The sequence below is a fragment of the Genypterus blacodes genome, unplaced genomic scaffold (genome assembly GCF_046128005.1).
Source record: "Genypterus blacodes isolate CSIRO-AG114 ecotype Tasmania unplaced genomic scaffold, CSIRO-AGI_Gbla_v1 ptg000055l_1, whole genome shotgun sequence".
Taxonomy (NCBI): Eukaryota; Metazoa; Chordata; class Actinopteri; order Ophidiiformes; family Ophidiidae; genus Genypterus; species Genypterus blacodes.
This window is the reverse complement of record NW_027466867.1, coordinates 967,516-986,066: the sequence shown is the minus strand read 5'-3', so window position 1 is coordinate 986,066 and position 18,551 is coordinate 967,516. Positions and strand designations below refer to the sequence as shown.

At 48.6% G+C, this 18,551-nt stretch overlaps 2 protein-coding genes across 2 annotated transcripts; both read right to left on the bottom strand.

Moving 5' to 3' along the window:
- Positions 1–433: 433 nt before the first annotated feature.
- Positions 434–12,753, bottom strand: wdr90 (WD repeat domain 90). The gene is made up of 42 exons (XM_076152335.1): positions 12,516–12,753; positions 12,237–12,328; positions 11,973–12,149; positions 11,503–11,641; positions 11,238–11,408; positions 11,038–11,164; positions 10,722–10,789; positions 10,431–10,543; positions 10,069–10,302; positions 9,546–9,599; positions 8,752–8,820; positions 8,550–8,660; positions 8,307–8,452; positions 8,145–8,202; positions 7,894–8,009; positions 7,650–7,811; positions 7,383–7,513; positions 7,181–7,297; positions 6,555–6,790; positions 6,314–6,450; positions 6,094–6,224; positions 5,877–6,007; positions 5,631–5,792; positions 5,365–5,493; positions 5,105–5,261; positions 4,891–5,013; positions 4,573–4,713; positions 4,403–4,491; positions 4,216–4,318; positions 3,969–4,090; positions 3,416–3,572; positions 3,130–3,320; positions 2,875–3,043; positions 2,641–2,764; positions 2,362–2,533; positions 2,131–2,253; positions 1,866–2,040; positions 1,663–1,793; positions 1,393–1,536; positions 1,107–1,223; positions 887–971; positions 434–791 (listed from the first exon to the last, which is right to left on the bottom strand). Exons 1-42 carry the CDS (start codon positions 12,526–12,528, stop codon positions 634–636), a joined length of 5,505 nt encoding a protein of 1,834 aa, XP_076008450.1. The 5' UTR covers positions 12,529–12,753; the 3' UTR covers positions 434–633.
- A 726-nt stretch (positions 12,754–13,479) lies between these two features.
- Positions 13,480–16,341, bottom strand: LOC143001875 (glucagon receptor-like). The gene is made up of 12 exons (XM_076151715.1): positions 16,227–16,341; positions 16,012–16,119; positions 15,516–15,637; positions 15,281–15,387; positions 14,871–15,027; positions 14,609–14,768; positions 14,459–14,519; positions 14,299–14,368; positions 14,117–14,205; positions 13,762–13,900; positions 13,634–13,675; positions 13,480–13,551 (listed from the first exon to the last, which is right to left on the bottom strand). Exons 1-12 carry the CDS (start codon positions 16,339–16,341, stop codon positions 13,480–13,482), a joined length of 1,242 nt encoding a protein of 413 aa, XP_076007830.1.
- Positions 16,342–18,551: the final 2,210 nt, after the last annotated feature.

Sequence of the window (18,551 nt, the reverse complement as noted above, 5' to 3'; positions counted from 1 at the left end):
TGCAGCCCCGGTGTTTACCTTGGCAGGAGAGGATTCACGTCATTCGGTGTAAATAAACACAAGTGCAGGGGTCCATTTAGCCCGGATTACCTACTTTAACTTTCTCTGCTTTTACAGGAAACGGACAAAATCAACTTGAATATTTGCTGAAGTGCGTAGAGATTAAAGGAGTGAAATTCAACTGTATTTCACATTTCTAATTTTGTTGTAGTCTTCACATTTGTCCACCAACGTGTGTATTACAAAGCAGGTTCTGAAATTATAATGCAGTCCACATCTATACACTCCCCCCCGTACTTGTGATGGTGGTTGAACGAAGAAATCAAACAATTCTGAAGCTACAGCAATGTTGTTTAACACAGATATGAAGTCATCACTGCATAGTTGTGGCTTATTCACAGCAAGATCACCCTCCAGTCAAAACTGATTTATTTTATAAATATCACAGTAAGAAATGTTTCACAGAGCTTCTCTTGAAAATGAAACTATTTCTGTAAAATATTTGATTTCTAAAAGTCTTCAATATGAACCAATAAAATGACATAATAGAAAAAAAAATCCAGGCACATGTGAACAGGGACAGAGTCTACATTTAGTGCAATCCATTTCTACTGTCAGTCTAAAAGAAGCCGCTCAGATGTCCTGCACCTCCCACAGCAGGATCTCATTGTAGGCCACCGTGAAGAGCAGCGAGCCGGAGGGAGAGAAGTGACACGTCTGCAGGGCGTCACTGTGCTGGAGGAAGTCCTGGAACCGGCCGCTGCTGGACTTGATCAGCTTTAACACTCGCTCTGATAAGAGACGGGGACCAGTCGTGTTAAAACAAAACCTGCTAATTTAACCACAGACGTGCAACCCTTGGCAAACAAGCAAGATGGAGTTTTACCTTTTGATCCTACAGCGATGAGGTGATTCTTAGGGGAGAGGCTGAAGCATGTGGCCCAGTGGGGAAGCTCAATCTTCTTTATGATCTGTATTTGGAACATGAGATCAGACACATCAGACATACATACACACCTTTACAGTCATTGTCAGTGAGATGAAATTCTAAAACGAACGAGATAACAGCAGGACACGCAGGCAGAGGGACAGACAAGTGGTTGGACCTGTTTTCTCGTCAGGCTGTAGAAGCTCAGCTCTCTCTCCACTCCGTATCCAGTGTAGACCACCAGGCTGGGGTCAGACGGGCAGAAAGCGGCCAGACTAGGAGGGGGGCCGTCATCCTGGGACAACAGAGAAATGTTGTAGAGAGATAAAGGTGATCAAACACTAACCATGCACTCATTCAACTTAACGTAACTTCTTTCACTCTCACTCTCCTCTGACACTCAACATCTGGCGAGCCATTTGTAATCGTTGCCATGGGATACTAATGAAACCTGAGAGCAGTACCTCAAAGTAGGCCGGAGCGGGGAAGGTCAGCCAATCCAGCAGGTCACACTTGTCCTTCACCCAATCGGCGGCCCACACACTGACGCGTCTGTCGGTGCTGGCAGTGAGCCACATGTCGCTTCCATCCAGGCCAAACTCCTTATACTGGGAGGGAGGATGGAAAAGAGCTTTAGATCAACTGCGATGAGGAAAATGAATGTTAAGGAACGCTTTGTGGGACAGACAGAAGAGCGCCACCTAGAGGAAGTGGGCCTGAGGCAGCGAGCTCACCTGCTTGCTCACACACTGGATGGTGGTAACTGCTGCACCTTTGTGGTCTCTGATGATCCGTAGAGTCGCTCCGCTCACCGGGCTGCTCACTGCCACCAGGCCGTTGAACCCAGCAGACAGAATCACCTGACCTGCACGGGACCAAAGGGAGTTTAGTTTCCTCTCTGGAGCGTCTTTAGAGGCAGGAAGTGACGCTCTCTCACCGTCAGCAGAGTAGCGGATGGCGGTGATGGCCACATGGTGGGGCTGCAGCTTCATCTCCATCTCCGACGAGCTGAGACGGAAGATCCTCAGCGTCCCGTCGCTGTATCCCGCTGCCACGCACGCTTTCCCCTCCGTGGAGCTGGGGGCGGGGCTCCAGCACACACAGCCGCAGCCCTGAGAGACGCAGCACGGCGGGAGACAGCGCCGTATTGTAAATGCCAGGTCTCAAGCTCCTCTGGTTCAGACTTGTAAATGTTCCCTCACCTGGTTGAGCACTTGGAACTGCACCACCAGCTCGTTGCTGGACGCCAGCCACACCCTCACGCTGCCGTCCTCACTGCAGGTGGCAAAGTGGCTCTCGTCCGAGCTGAACACCACGTCGTTCACCTGGAGCAAACACAAACACGGCTTCAAACCTGGGATGGCTGTGTGTGTGTGTGTGTGTGTGTGTGTGTGTGTGTGTGTGTTTCTAAAGACTCCAGCTCCCATGAGTACCTTGGTTTTGTGGCCGCTCACCAGGCGGACGCTGCTGTTGTCTAACCAGTTAATATACCAGAGTGTTCCCGCCATGGTGCCCACCACGCCCATGTCCATCGTGTAATCGAAGGCGGCGCTGACCGTCGTCCCGTCAACCATGATCTCCCGCTCCAACACCACCATGGAGCCCCTGGAGTCATCACACACACAAGAGTACAAAACATATGACTTCTTCTTCTTATTAATGGAAATCACAGACTGTCAAACAGGGAGGAGATTAGATTAGGAGCTACACACCCGTCCTCCACCGTGCAGATCTTTCCCTGAGGCTTGGCGCCCTGCACAGCTTCTACCCCCCACAGTCGCAACCAGCGGGTGTTGCTGCCTGTCAAAAGTCGGTTCCCTCGGCACAGCAGGACTCCTACACAGAGGAAACACACACTTAAACCCGCTGACTATTTACAGACCCAGTCAGTCACTCAAAATGATTATTCTTGTCCCGACACGCTGAGGATACGGAGTCGTTTGTACCAATCTCTCCTTCGTCAGCTTCCCAGGTCATGAAGCAGCGCTGCGTGTTGATGTCCCAGGCACACACGTGTCCTCCGTTGGTGGCGGTGTACAGGATGGAGTCGCCGTGGTAACATAGAGCCGTCAGTTCCGCATCACCCACCTGAGCTGGAACGTTCTCCCTCTGGACCTGGAAGGTGACGGAGAACAGATCAGATCAACACTAAACAAGTCTTCATCCCTCTCAGATTGTCTGAGTTGAACGCGTCCGTGCACCTTGAGGTCGACGTCGGCTCCTCTGGTGTGAATGAGGCAGAAGTAAGCCCCCTGGCCGCCCACACACGCCATCTGACTGGACACTGAGGGGCTGAACGCTGCGTCGTGAATGGGCCCTGAACCTCTCACGCTGGACAGCAGCTGGAAGGTCCTGGTGCTCCACAGCGCCACCTCTGGGTCAGAGAAGTCTCCTACAGGGAGGGAGAGGCGGGCGGAGGCAGAGGTTTGGTTAGAGTAGAGACCGGTAGAGAGTTTAGAGTCCAGCCTTGTTGTTGCGTTCACTGACCAACAGAGAGGAGGAAGCGGTCATCTCTGGAGAAGGCAAGACTCTGCACCGCCCCCCTGTGGTGTGAGATGGTGTTACAGCACGCTCCCTCCTCAACGTCCCAAATGCAAATGAGGCTTCGGGTGCCGTCGCTGCCGCTGGCTGCTGACGCCAACATCTGGAGGAGAGAGAACTCAATGAGACCAGCTAAGACAATGGACTAACACAATTGTGTAACTGCAGCAGGACAGCATACAGCTCTTTCACTGAACACAACACACAGAAAGGTGTCAGCCACGTCACCATGGAAGCCATTTTCACGTTTCCTTCACCGGCCTCTGCCTGGTGAGTCTCCTCTGAGTGTTCACTCCCTCCTAAGTGACCAATTATCCAGATGAAACACTATCATTCTACAGAGAAAGGACGATGCTTCAGTCTATTTTAATCTAATAATTAGCTCGTTACAGCCACAGCTCTGCAGGAGATGGTTGTGGTTGCTTTTGTTTGGGGGATTCAAAGACAGAAGCGTCTCGTCTCTCTGCTTAAACCCGTCGACCGTACGACCACGCCGTACCTTTGTGTCGTGCGTGACAGCGAGACAGGAGACCTCCTCTGCGTGGCCGTGGAAGTGTCTCTGACGTCCTGTGTGCAGATGCTCCACCACCACCACACAGCCACACGAGTACGCAAAGAGGCCTGCAACACACACACACACACACTCCATCCTTTATGGATGAGCTCAGAGAGGGATTTGAGATTTGTGAAGTCATTCTAGTTTATCTTCATTAAAGAAAGACATTCTCCATTCTCTGCTTGGTGACCTTGGTCGGGGCTCCACACCATGTTGCCGCGCCCGTTGCCATTGTAGCCAATCACAGCCCTTAGCCTCAGGCCCGCCTCTCCTGGTTGAGGAGCGATGGCAGCCTGGAGAGTAAGGAAAAGGATCAAACACAATCACTATCCTGTCTTCTATTCTAGATCTCTGAATCTGCACAGTGTTGTCTTTACCTGATCAAGAGAGGAAGAGTTGAAACGAGGAGTGAAGTGTTTGTAGCAGTCTGGCTGCTTTGGCTTTGGACCCTTTAACTTCAACTCGGCTGAATAAAATATAGAAATATGATTGAGAAGAAGGAGCAGAGAGTGAATCAGGTGAAAGAGCAGAGCGGTTTAGTCTTTACCAGATTCTATGTGAGTGGCGTTGAGTGGAGAGGAATCCTCCAGCTCTGTGACCTTGAGGAAGGAGACGGCAGGCCTGGGGTCAAAGCCCGGGTCAGGGCTGCACTGGACGGTTTCAAGGCGAAGGCAACGAGAAAACAAAACTGCAGGAAGGAGAAGAGAGAGAAAATGTGACTGGGCAAGAATAACATCAGGCATCCAAATCGGTACTAACACAGGAAATGACCGATCCTTCTTCATCCTGCAAGAATCCATCAAGAGCACAAACACGGCGAGCTCTGCATTCTAATTCACTGCAAAGCTCTGAAGCTAAGGGTTACCGTGCTGGTCAGCAGGATCTATGGGGCTGAAGCGTGGCGGCGGTGAGGAGGGGTGAGGGGCCGACTGACGAGGGATCCCACTGCATAACAGAGCTCCGTTCACCTCAGCTGCTGACTGGAGCGCTGGGTCACACACACACACACACACACATTCTTTAGACATCAGGTTTGTTTCTATGTCGGTCAGGCACCAGGACACTCACAGTCACTTCACCTGCTTTAGAAGGTGAAGCGTGACCTTTGCCGGTCAGAGCTTCGATGGGATGAGCGAGGAAGTCCCAAATGAAGATGGCGTCTCCCACGGAGACGACGCCCAGCTGATCAGGTGTGAAGCTCACCTGGCGGATGGGTTGACTGTGGCCGATGAACATCTGGGACAAAGATCACAGGAAAGACAGGAATCAGGTCTCATTCAAATCATTCAAGTCTGCGCTTCCTCCCAAACACACACACATCCTGATCCCTGTTCACTACCTGTGTTCTGATATCCTGCCTCATCTTATAGTCCCACACTTTCACAGCGATGTGTCCGGCTGTGAGCAGGAAGCGGCTGTCCTCACTCACAGCCAGAGACGAGCACGGGTCTCTGTGCACCTCAGACACCTGGAGAGGAGACGGAGGAAGTCAACAACAACAACAACAACAACAACAACAACGCTCACATCTCAAAGTAACACAACAGGTACAGGTGTGTGTGTGTGTGTGTGTGTGAGGTGCAGCGGGCCGTCCTGCAGCTTCACCTCTCGGAGCAGTCGGCCCGTCTCCGTGCTGATCCACAGGATCTTGTTAGCGGAGGTGGCGACCAGCAGGTGTCTGGTGGAGGCCGGGGAGAAGCAGACCTTCAGAGCCGAGTCCAGACTGGAGCTCGCCACATCCAGCATGCTCACGTCCACATGGAGCAACTGTGACACGGACACACACACACGCTTGTTCATAGCAGCTGAGTAACGTGACAGAGGGCGACGTGCTGACGGCGAGGACGTTACCTCATCCAGAGTTTGTGCGTCTGCGATGGTGACGATGTACTCCGACGGACCCACAAAGGCCAAACGGCGGCTGTTGCTGCTGAGCGTGAGAGCGTCTGGAGCGCGTTCAGTCCCTTTGGCCACCACGTTGCCTAACCAATCAGGGAGAAGCACGTCAGTTTGTCAGCGGTCCAAACAGAGAAAGTGTTGTTAGATGATGATACAGGTTTGCACGCACAGAGCACTCTGAGCATGTGGTGTTCTTCCTCAGAGGAGTTGTAGATCACAAGCGAGCCCAGGGAGCCGGCGCTGTACATGAACTCCCCGTCTGGAGAGAAGGCCAAGCCCACCACTTCACCTTTGTGCTGCCTGGAACACACACAGTACAGAATGAACACATGAGAACATAAATGCAGCGCCGTTTCTTTGTTTGTTTGAGCCGGATGTTGCAGACGTACACGTGTTCTGCCCGCAGCTCGGCAGCGGCGATGTCAAAGACTCTGATGACGCCGGACTTGAAGCCACAAGCGAAGACCTGCTCTCTGGGGTGGAAGGCCACGGAGCAGGGGCTGTCCTCTGACATGAAGTCGTACATCTAAGAAGAGGGGGAGAACAGGACAGACAGCTAATTCATCTCTCCACGGTAAACAAATGTTGTGTAGCGTCTCACACATCCCAGCTGCTCTCTCCTTCTCAGACCTGCTCTAAGGAATCCATGTTCCAGATGCGGACGGTGCCGTCGCAGGAGGCGGTGGTGAGATGCCGCCGAATGCCGTCCACGCTGAAGCCCAGCACGCTGTCCGTGTGCGAGCGCATCAGGGCGTTGTAGCTGCGGCTGCTCACGTCCAGGTGAGCCAGGATGCCGGTGGAGGTGGCGGCCAGGACGTGGAGAGCGTCCACAGAGATGGACACCAGGCTCAAGGGGCCTTCAAGCTCTGGAAAACAGTTTGTGTTTACAGATTGCCCCCTAAAAACCACAGGAAGCGGCCGTTCTTCCCCGGCTGAGCTCTGTGCGTCTAGAGATAACAACTTCAAATGCTGCGGTGGCATTTATCAAAGGAACTGACATTACAAGAGCTCAAACTGCTGACGTTTCTCAGACCTTTTCAGCCGTGCAACCCTTTCATCACGTTCATCTGTCGCCTCCCGGTGAATCAAAGAAGCCACCATTACCTAGTTACGCTTTAAGGTCGTGGCGGGGAACGGAAACGCTCCCAACAATCCCGAGCCAATCTCTCACCCGAGCTGCTAAAATACCAGCCCATCTAGACGTGAACTCAAAGTGACAGCCCTGCCTGAGGAGGGAGACGTGTTTGTGCTCTCACCCGCCTCCAGCAGGACCTCGGAGAAATCCAGAGGCCAGAGGCGCAGGAAGCCGTCCTCAGAGCCCGTGGCGCAGAACGACGACGACACGCTGATGCTGTTGATGGCGATGGCGGGACCTGAGACAGAGACGACGTGCAGCCGGTTACTCAACTGTTCCTTTCCATCCGTCTGCCAAGGCCCTGAAGTGCATTGTGGACCCACCTGTGTCGAAAGTCATCTTCTCTCTGCGTTGTGTGTGTTGTTGTTGTGCGGCCATGAGTCTCCTCGCTCTGCCAACAGCCACTCTGTTGTAATCGATCTCCAGGATGTGGCCGCTCCGACTGCTGGCGAATCTGACAGACACCCGGAGCAAAATGCAAACGTTTAGTTGTTGAGATTCAGAGTGGATTCTCACTTCCATCCCCGTTGGAACGGCGTGATTGCGTGTGTGAGTGAATGTGACACGTGGCGTCCGGTTTGCCGGCTCACAGCGTTCTGTTGTCGATCAGCTCGGTGGGAAAGCTTCCCTCCTCGAAGGCCACGTCTGTGAAGTCCAGCGACTGGTACTCGCCCAGGTTGACGGGACAGGAGCGCAGCGTCCCGCACCGCACTCGCCACAGACGGACGTTGTCTCGCCCGCACGACACCATCCTGAACACAGAGCCCAGCGTGAACACACACACAGATCACACAATCCTCCGTTATTATCCTGAGTTCCAATAAGCTGAGGTACCTCGTCGCATCAAAACAGGCGACCTTCATAGTGTGGATGTCCACGTCTGTGTGAGCTTTGGCGATGATGGTCACTTCTCCTTTAGCCACGTTCAGAGTGTTCCACACCACAACCATCTGAGACACGACGAGCACACACTCCAATAAGAGAAGCAAGAGAGCTGAGGAGGTATTCAGCATTTTCTGTTCTTCGTTTAAAGTCCGACTAGTCTGCAATGCCCTTAAGGGAGTGTGTGTGTTTGTGGTGTTTACCGCTTTATAGTGCCTGTCCTTGCCTACGCCACAGAGAACGCCACCGTTGTACGAGAAGCTTCCAGAGGAGAACAAACAAGACTCAGTTAGAAAGCGAGGCCTCCTGTGGGACCGGGGCTGAAAGTGTGTATGTATGTGTGTGTGTGTGTGTGTGTGTAGTACCTTAGAGAAGATAATGAATGAGCGTGAGTCCTGAACATGGCCAGGCAGTTTCCTTTATGATAGTCCCACACACGAACTATGCTGTGTTTGCCAGCTTGAGCCGAGGCCAGGACCGTCGTGTCGCCACTGAAGGCCAACGCCGACACCTGCAGAGACAACACACACACACACACACACGTTGTGGCTCCATCAGCTGCACCGTTCTCCACACTTCAGTGGACTAATGCATCCTGTCTAAATCACCTTCTCAGTGTGTCCAATGAAGAATCTCTGCAGGTTGGAGGAGATGCACATGGATACGATGATGGCGTGACACGGATACACCACCGCATCGCCACATGTGGTCCACAGGGCCTGGAGGATGAGAACAGTAGAGCTGTTACACCTCAGCTTAGTATCTGCTTGACTGTATAGGGATGACAGAGTTGAGAGGAACACAACGTACACATTTGGTGGTCGCTCCTCCAAAACCGATGATCCGACTCAGACTCAGGATCGGGTCAGGGAGGGACTTCTGAGGAGGAGAGCAGGGAATCATTTGGCTCATTTCATGTATTCAGGTATTTGTTACTTGTATATAAGTTTGTCTCGCGCTTCTCCTACCATCATGCGACCCGAACAACGTGGAAACAACGGATTTAAAAACGGATCTACGGCTAAAGTTCGCGCTCCGTTCGGTGTTTGTTGTTGTCGGTGCGCTGCAGGCTCACAACACAGCTGAGAGAGAATGACGCCATCCGCTAAACGTCTCTCTGCTACAGGGAGCAGGAGAGTCTATGACGTCAGAGATCTGGAATACGAGAGTGACAGTTTCTGAACGCGTGGTGGCTGTTCGACGCGATCGAACATTTTTCAGATCGTCGTTGACTAATTTTCACTTTCTGGGCGCTTCGCTTGTTTTCCGCCATAGATGAAGATCACCAGCCACACACACTCTCTCTCACACACACACACAGCTGGTTTGTGACAGACACATGCGCGGATTTCCACCTGTCGGTATCGTATACAAACATTTAGTAGACAGGTTTGATCCAACACGAGCAGGGAGGCGAAGTGCGTCACAAGATGGCTGTGAGACCTGCGAGCGAGACAGCTGAATCTGTCTCACCCCTCTCAGCCCTGAACGTCACACCTGACCGCTTCAAATCCGAAAAACAACTCTGCCCTCTGGTATTATAGTATAATAATACTCAGTAATTCATTAGACCTCTTCTGCGTCTCTGTTGTGTCACGTCTTACCTCCTGTCTGGACTTTGTGGTCGATGACAGATGAGAAACAGCTGCGTAAACAATCTGGAAATACAATATAATTGATCGTAATATGCTGTGGACAAACGTGCAAAAGAGGAATCATTTATTATTCCATATTTTATAGAACTGACAGTTTGATTTCCGATGTGACCCATTATGTTGAATCGGAAAATAAATTGGAACGGCCTGGACAATATTATTGGGACCAAACCAAATATTTGGTTTCATTTTTTTGAGTGGATCCCTGTAATCAATCACTGAATTCAAACTTTCCTTCTGTTCCAGTCTGGAGAGAGTGTTCCTCCTCTTGTAGCCTCACGCAGGAGCACAGCAGGACATGTCACATCACAAATCAAAATGTCAGTTTCATTAAATATGGAATGAAGATTGGCCAATTGGGAGTCATATGTTGTGTTTAGTTGGAATGGTGCACTCCAGCCAAGTCTGTATAAAGCTTTGTGACTCATATGTCACATTAAGAAGGAGCACAACAACCAGCACAAAGCTTCACCTCCTCTTCCTCCATTTCCTCCCTGTGGTTGCCGCGTGCGTCCTCTGGATGCACGTACACGTGAACACCGCCGCCGCCATCACCATCACCTTCACAGGGTGGCTTTGATGGCAATCGGTGTGAGGAAGAGTGAAGGCTGTCATCGCTGGGACAAAGCGACTCCTCCTCATGGAAAGTGGAGATGAGACCCAGCTCGGGTACATTTGTCACAGAGGGGGTTCTGCTGCTGGGGAGCTGAGGAGACCGAGCGGAGAAAAAGGGAGAAAAGCTACCAATTGAATCGCAAGGACTGAAATAAGATAATAAGATAATAACAGAGGTGAAATATGAATAACTTCATTTACGACGTCAGTAGGTCTTACTGGTCTTGGCGAGGTGATCTGCTGGATGAGGGACAGGCGGTCCTGCACTGGTTTACTGAGGTGGACGCATCGAGTCTCTGCTCTCACGGGGCTCCTCTGGGCGGGGGGGCAGTCTGGGATACAGAGGCATGAATAAATGAACGACAAATGGAAAAGTAAAATGTCTGACTCATACGCAGAGCAGCAGGCTCCCTGAAAATAGTCGAACCAAAGATGTGCTGCAACAAAAAACATAGGAAAGTGTGAAAGAGTGTGTGGATGAGTGTGACTGTGAGTCATTTCAAAGCGTACCCGTCTCAGGCTTGGGATCGTCTTTCTGAATGGAGTCGAAGGGTAATTTGGTTCCTTCCGAGGGAAATCTGTTGGAAGAGACATAATGAATGGAAAGTACAGCTGCTTAAATCAGTGACCCGTGTAGTTTCCATGCATCTCTGACAAAAGAGAAAAGCACACTGCTACCTTTATACTATGAACCACTGAATGCTGTAAATTACTCTTATTGTGTTCAAAATGAGCTTGAATCTCTCATTCTTGCAAAGGTCAGTAACAATGACAGTGGTACACTTAGACACTGATAAGGGATGTGTGTGTATTCGGATCACCGTACCTGATGTGGTCGTAGAGGTCGTGCCAGCAGCTTCCTCTGGGCACAGGGAAGGACATGTCTCTGGGCACGGGGCCTGTGCCCAGAGAACAGGACAGACCCATCAGCTTAGCCTCGCTGAAGGAAACTCCTGTTGACAGAGAAATGGAGAGTAAAAAGTGCCGACCTTCACATGTAAACACACATCTTCCGTCGATTCTCACCAGGATCTAGCAGCAGGTCACTGGTGAACATGTTCTTCACTAACATGTTGGCACAAAGCTTGACACGCTTCAGGTGTCTGTAGCAGCGGCTGAGGTAGGTGGAGAGGATGTACTGCAGGTCAAGGGTCAGACAAGTCCACCGCACCATAGAGGGGGCCGGACCCACCAGACCTGGGCCACAGAAAGAGACCAACACCATCAGAATGTTATTGACAAGATCACGCTTGTACTTCTTTGTGAATGTGAACGTGTGTGTGTGTTTTACCGCGTCTGGCTGACTTGGCTGTGCTCTCGTAGACGGAATCCTTCGCAGCTCCACACAGGAAAGGAAACTGCAGCCAAGTGGACGTAGACTTGAACTCTTTGAACATGTTGGAGAAGGAGATACGGACAACCTGGCCCTCCTACAGATCAAAGCACAGCAAGGGGGAAGAAATGTCTCAATCATTGGAATAAAGGGAGGCTTGTAATTTTATAACAAAGCGTATTCATGGGGTTTCTTTTGGGTATCAATTCCTAAATGTCAGCATTTACATATCTCACTGGGCATTATCATTTATCATTTAATTAATCTATGAATACATTTATTCTATCAACAGGAGACAAATCTCCCATTCAAGAAGCCTTTGAGCTGCAGGAATACAGGAGTACACTGTAGAGATTTCACCGGACATAATTGATCATATTAATTGATTAAGTATTGCATCCAATCTGGATCTGGTTCAGGTTCCGCACCTCTGCAGCAACATCCAGGTGGACCATGAAGTACTTGGCAGGGACGGGCTTGAAGAGGAGGTAGTAATAATGACCCGTCAGCCCCAGAGACTGGTTGATGTTTTTGGGAATGAGAATATAGCTGTTGACAGGAACGGGACCCCTGATCCGGAATACCGAACACTTCAGTGTCTTGTCCTGGTGGATTGAATGGAGAGGAGACATTTGTTAGACATATTGTTTTCTTTATCCAAATAGCAAGTAAAGGTACAGAGAGAAGGTTACCGTGTGTGTGGACACGTCTCCCTCTTTGGATGATCTCTTCCAGTCTTCCACTCTCACATGTTTGAAGATGTTGACGTAAGGATGCTGCCAACCTGGACCACACACACAAACAAACACGCACAAACACACACACAGAGCAGATTTCAGGAAACTTTACAACTGTAGCGCCTTTTAATGGGATAACAATCTGTGTGTGGTGCCTGAAGGTGCTCTGTAGTTGTGTAATGCCGTGTATCTATGCGTACCAGGTGTAAATATGATTGTAAAGGTGAATCTTACCTGTTGAGGCCATTGAAATCCACTTGTTATTGTCGGAGTTTTGCAAACCTCGAGCAGCTAGCTATTGTAAATATACATATACGTCCGCCAATTCACTCTGCGGTGTTTTCCGTTCATTAAAAATATAAATATATCCAGTTTCACGTCATGATATCGTATAAGAAGCTTTCTAGTTGTCCAGGGTAGCACGTAAACAAAAACTTTGCTTGGCTTTGCTTGTATCCTTCCCGCTATAGCCGCCGCTGTTTGTACGTCATGACGTCGTCCTAGCTGCACGGCCCCTTGGCTTTCTGGGTAATGTAGTTCAATGAGCAAAATACGGCTCAGACACATTAAGGAATTAAATAAACACCATCAACGCAACATATTTCTAAAAATCACTGTTTCATATGACAATTATAGGACAATATGCTGTATAATAATTACTTACACTTAATATTTCTCAAGCTATACGTTAAAACCCATGCTACCCATACCATCAAACATGAAGAATCCGTACAAACAAACATTTTTATTTTCTCTCCATTATTTACTCACAAATACGTCAATAATTAATCACATATTTACAATTGTACGTATTAAGTCAACACATTTAACATCTTCACAGCAAAGCACATGGAATCATAAAATATACAATGAAATATATTCAATCTGAATCTATATTTACAACATTTGGGAGCGACTCCACGGGGTCTTGAAGATGTATGAGGAATGACATCTGCATAGACGCCTGTCCGGTCCCGTCTCTCTGCAGGATGCTGCCTGTCATCATAGCTGAGGGACAGTGCAGCAGAGACGAGTCATGGTGTGGTGGGTTTGGCTGAACTTGATGCCTAAAGGTCGGTGAACTCTCAGCAGTGGGAGAACAGTCAGGTAGGGCCCGTGTTGGTGTGGCGGAGGATTTGATGCCCTCTGGCACTGTGGCCATAGAAACGGTGTCCACTCGAGAGTCGTCCACGGCTAGTCACTGTCCACAGCACACGGTCTCTGCCTCTGACCTCCAAGTGCACAACTTCCTCTTCAGCTCTGTTCTCACCTGGATGAAGAGAGGACGTCAGAGGCCATTTAACTGTGACGCAGGATGAATGTTACAAAATGGGAACATGAAAGTACCAAACCTCTTTGTTGGCATAGCAGTAGAGCACAGCAACCAGAAAGCCCTGCAGAGAGGTCAGAGGTCATGATTACTTAACCTACATAAGAAAGGTACAAACCACAATAAGGGGCTGCTTTAAATCATGTTTACCTGAAATGAATTGAGGAAGAGCGTGAAGAAGACTTTAATGTAGCGCAGAGCTCCAGATGTCTGCTCGTCTACAGCAAATATAAATATGACCTCATGAATTCCAAACAGAGGAATAAGGGTGAGGGTTGCCTTCGCAAGCCTAACAGGACAAAGGGAATATCAACGAAATCAGAAGCCCATGCAGTTTTTATGCATCTTTCACATTTCATCATTTTAATTCTCCCTTTCCTCCATTTACTCCTCTTTGTGCTGTCTCTTTCATCTTTCAGCTTTCTTTCCTTTTGTAAGAAAGCTGTGATTGCGGCTCAAGGCCACAATGTAGCTTCATCTCTAAAATCACTCTAAGGCTACTTGCCGCAGCTTGTAATCAGGGTAGCTCTGGTTGCTCGCACGTAATTTGGAGAGGATGACCTGCAGGATCTTCATGAATATCAGAAAGTTGATCTGTTGGTCAAAGAATACAACTATCAATTGTTGCAGCCGGAAGAAACATGGAATCAAACACTGAGACACAGACTGAGACAGAGTCGTCCTTACCAGTGAAGCAAACAGGATTGGGAAGCGAATGATCCACCAGTAGCTCATGTTCTCATTGAGGGCCCAACACCTGGCGACAAAGAGAGAGGTGTTTAATCAACCCTGCTGATTATGGATCAATGAGGGCAGTAATCAGTCAGACATATGGATTCACACATACTCTTTGTTTTCTTTCAACAGCTTCATCACCACCCAGGGAACCACAAATAGAACTGGAGTACCTTAAAAAAGAAGACGAGACTGTAAGTGTCAACGTTTCCATGGGAACCATCATGAACACTCACAGAAGACAGAAGAGAAAAGAGTATACCCCAGCCAAGACAGATGTATAGGAAGTAATTGCTGTTCTGAATGAACACCGACGCAATTAACACAGAGTACAAGTAAATGGCCTCTCCAAAGAACCAGTAGTGATTGGCCAGCACGCAGTACTGCATCATCACCTGGGCTATCCTGCAGCCAATGGCAGCCTTGGAGATATAGAAATGAAAATGATCTTAAAAACATATATACTCTCCAAACAATTACCTTTGTAAACAGCAGCTAATGTGCAATTAAATGCCGTGACCCACCTGGTGGCTGAGCATCTCACTGACATCGGCCTGCTTCATGATCTCCCGTCCCCAGTGGCGCTCCAGCATGGTGTCCTTCACTATGACCGACACGGCTCGCAGGATGAAGGACATGAAGAGGTTTGCGTGAATGTAATTCCTGGTGCAGTGGAGTTTCCTGTCAAGATACAACTAACTATTTCAATGTTTCAGATACAGAACACTTGGTCTTTTTTAATCTTCTTCTTCTTTATATTGTGTGTGCGTAGTGAAACAAACTGATTTCCCTGTTAGATACTGTTGGTATTCATGCTGCTGAATGTTAGCTGGTCTTAAATTAGCATTTGAAAGCATCTGTCATGAGTCAAGTATCTATTATTATTGTCATTAGAGCGGCATTGTTGAAGGGACTTATCACACTGAATAGATACCTGATGCTGAGGAGAATAATAAGTGCCGTGGTGAGTGTGAACAGGGACAGGGAGTATCCGACTGTGTATATGGTCCTGAAGCTCACCATCAGCTGCTTGAACCATAGCTGTGAAGGCAATTCCACACCACCCACTTTAATAACAGCAGGGACTCACACGGCAATGACAAATGGAGAGAACAGGCACTACTCTTTCTCTCACTGCTTTGGGTTTGGAATGATGAATGAGGACATACCACCTGTGACGCCGCCTCTTTCTCCTCCTCACACTGGGTCTTGTCCCTCCATACCTGTCTGCTGTTGTCCCTCTCCCAGAGGCCATCGGGGCCGCACCGTCGACGCACCACCCCCTCGGACACTGAGAGAGAAACACCGACGCTCTCATTTATTCATCCATCGGTTCACAGGTCACAGAATATTCTAGCCAAACCGAGACCTAGACTCGGGTAAAGGTGCGAAGGTTCTAGCTTCTGTGTGGAGTTTGTGTTCTGTCCACGACTGCAGGTTTCTCCAGTTTCCTCACACAGTTGAATGATAGCTGAGGTGCACAGGAAACTAGAATGTGAAATTACCTCGAGGGTTTGTTTGTCTCTCATCCAGTGGATCCTAGGATCGGCACAAGGCATTAAACCTAAGGTGAGGGGGTCACCAAATGGGCCGACTGTCCAACTAACTAACACCACACACGCCCTTACCGTGATAAAAACATGACTTTGACCCAGCGTGACTCACCTTGGTCGTGCCAGGGCAGATAGAAGGGGCAGGAAATGTTGACCACAGTGCCAGCAGGTGCATCAGGCCAGCAGGCGTATCTGTCAAATGTTCTATTACAGAACGAGCCTTCAAGAAGAGCAGAGGCAAAGACAAGAATACACTGATGTTAGGTTTAGTTTAATATCTAGTATGTGTTTCTCCCTGATTGACCAGATGCAGAAGTCTCCACGTGCCTTGAGGGAAAGGCTCTGAGTCGATCATTCTGATGCAGTCTTCTTTATACTGGACCCACTTTCTATAGGTCTCCTCTAGGATCTCCCCACTGGCCATTTCAAACTGTAAGGACATTGTGAATAAACAGTTAAAGTACTCCATCTTCATCACCAGATACAATCTATGTGTTAACTCCCACGTCAGTTCTCATTGCATTGTGTAAGGAGGAACCTTTGGTGCTTTGACGAGCAGCAGCAGGCAGATCAGCTTCATTCCATATTGTGTTCTGTCCATTGCTGCAGTAGAAATGGAAGAAAGGAGGAACAAGAGAACATGTCAACACTGTATTATTATCTCTATATGCTTGGAGAGAGTTACGACGTAATTGTGTCCTCTCACCACTCACAGGGTTTACAATTGAATCACTGGACGCACAAAAAGAACTCTCTTCCTCATTACAGGTGTCAATTTGAAATGTAAATTGTTATTTGCATTCTAAAAGTCCATTTGAAACCTAAACTCAGTGTGTGTGTCCTTTTTAATAGCACTCAGTCCTCCTCTGTTGACGCTCCATCGCCGCGATGAAGAGACATGTCAGGATAGTGACTAACGTGTAATTAAAGCCTGTAATTGTGACAGGAAGTCTGCGTAACTATAAGTGACGTCTCGAAGGTCTGAGTGGCCACGAGAGGACGACCCCCCGCGGCTGTGATGGTTTGGTCCCCACTATAGCTCATCCACAGAGACATGAATCAGACAGCTAATGCTATTTTTTCAACAGAAGCTCTTTGTGATGTGTAACATTGGTGAACATGTGTCAGTCAGTCAATCATTGTGCACTTTTGCCATGAGTTGTTGTCGGCAGCTCGCTCTGAAAGTTGGCTGAATTCATTCTCGGTGTGTGATAAATTGTGTCATTATTTTCACAAAGCCTGGCAGTGAGGGAAGGCGCTGCTACTTAAGGGGCAATTTTTGCAGCATTTCTTATCAGTTCAAGCTTGGGAGAGCCTGAATCCCAGCCCTGAAGAGAAAAACATGAATGTAGAAATGTCAGAGCTCAGTCAACAGCACATCACAGCTGTCCTCAGAGGTGCTGGTGCTGGTGTGACGGATCAGCCTATGAATCACAACAACCTGCTGGGATTTTGGCAGCGTGGAAGCTGCAGGGCATCATTAACTCACTCAATGTCCTGATTTTGCAGCCGGAATGCAATCAGCTTCTATTTGTGCTTCTACCATTTCCATAAAACAAATCCACTTCTCACATTTATAAATTCCAATATCCCAGGCGATGTTCAGTCTTTGCAGAGGCACATTGATACAACAATGAGGCAGGTGTGCAGAGCAGATTGGGTCAAAATTTCATATTTAGTAACATGTGGCTTAAGTGTAGTGTAGATTTGATTAAAGGTCAGAATCTGCACTTGTGGAATGTTATGAGACATTAATCATTAAATAGATGCATTTCTTTAAAGCAGCTGCTGAAAGCTTTACGTGCTAAATGAGCCACTTTCATGCGTAAAGCAGCGGCAGCGGCGGCAGCATTACGCATGGAGTTTACGCATGGCGACGCCGTTACACTGCTAAACTAACGACTTCACACGCGGCTCCGCTCACAAACACAATGAGGGGGAAAACGCTGCTGATGTCTGCGTCGAATCCCCGTACAGATCATTTAAAGGAAGAACGGAAAGTTTTTCACTTACTTACATTTCTGTGGAGCATCTCAGCTGCAACGCTGCTCGAGCTATACTGGCAAAGCGAGAGACACACACACACACACACACACACGCCTACAGGTGGAAGAGGATTGGTGGTGGAGTGTGTGTGTGTGTGTGTGTGTGCGTGTGCCTGTGCCTGTGGAGGCAGACAGGCAGACAGACAGGCTGCATTTATATCATAATTAGATAAATGTGAACCCTTTTTGCCTCTTTACACAAACAGCGACTGAGTCTTGTGCCGGGGAGGAGAGATTATAAACGTATTCCAAACACAGAGGAGCATCAAACATGTACATGATGGGTGACTTTAGAAATCAGACCAATAATCTGAAATAAAAACAAACCAAAAATCTAAATAAGGCACTTCATAAACGCTGTGAACTTAATTGCTGGTTGCTGCAGGAATCAAGGAAACGAAAGCACAAGTGGCTTCACACACACATTATCAATTTGTGAACCATTATGGAAATGAGCGCAGAAAAACAATCTGTCATAAACAATCTGTCATATCTGCTATTAAAAACAAAATGTGTTATCAAGTCAGTTAGGAGAGGTTTTGAACCCCCCACCCCCTCTCTGTTTGTCTGTCTGTCTGTCTGTCTCTCTCTCACTCTCTCTTCCTCC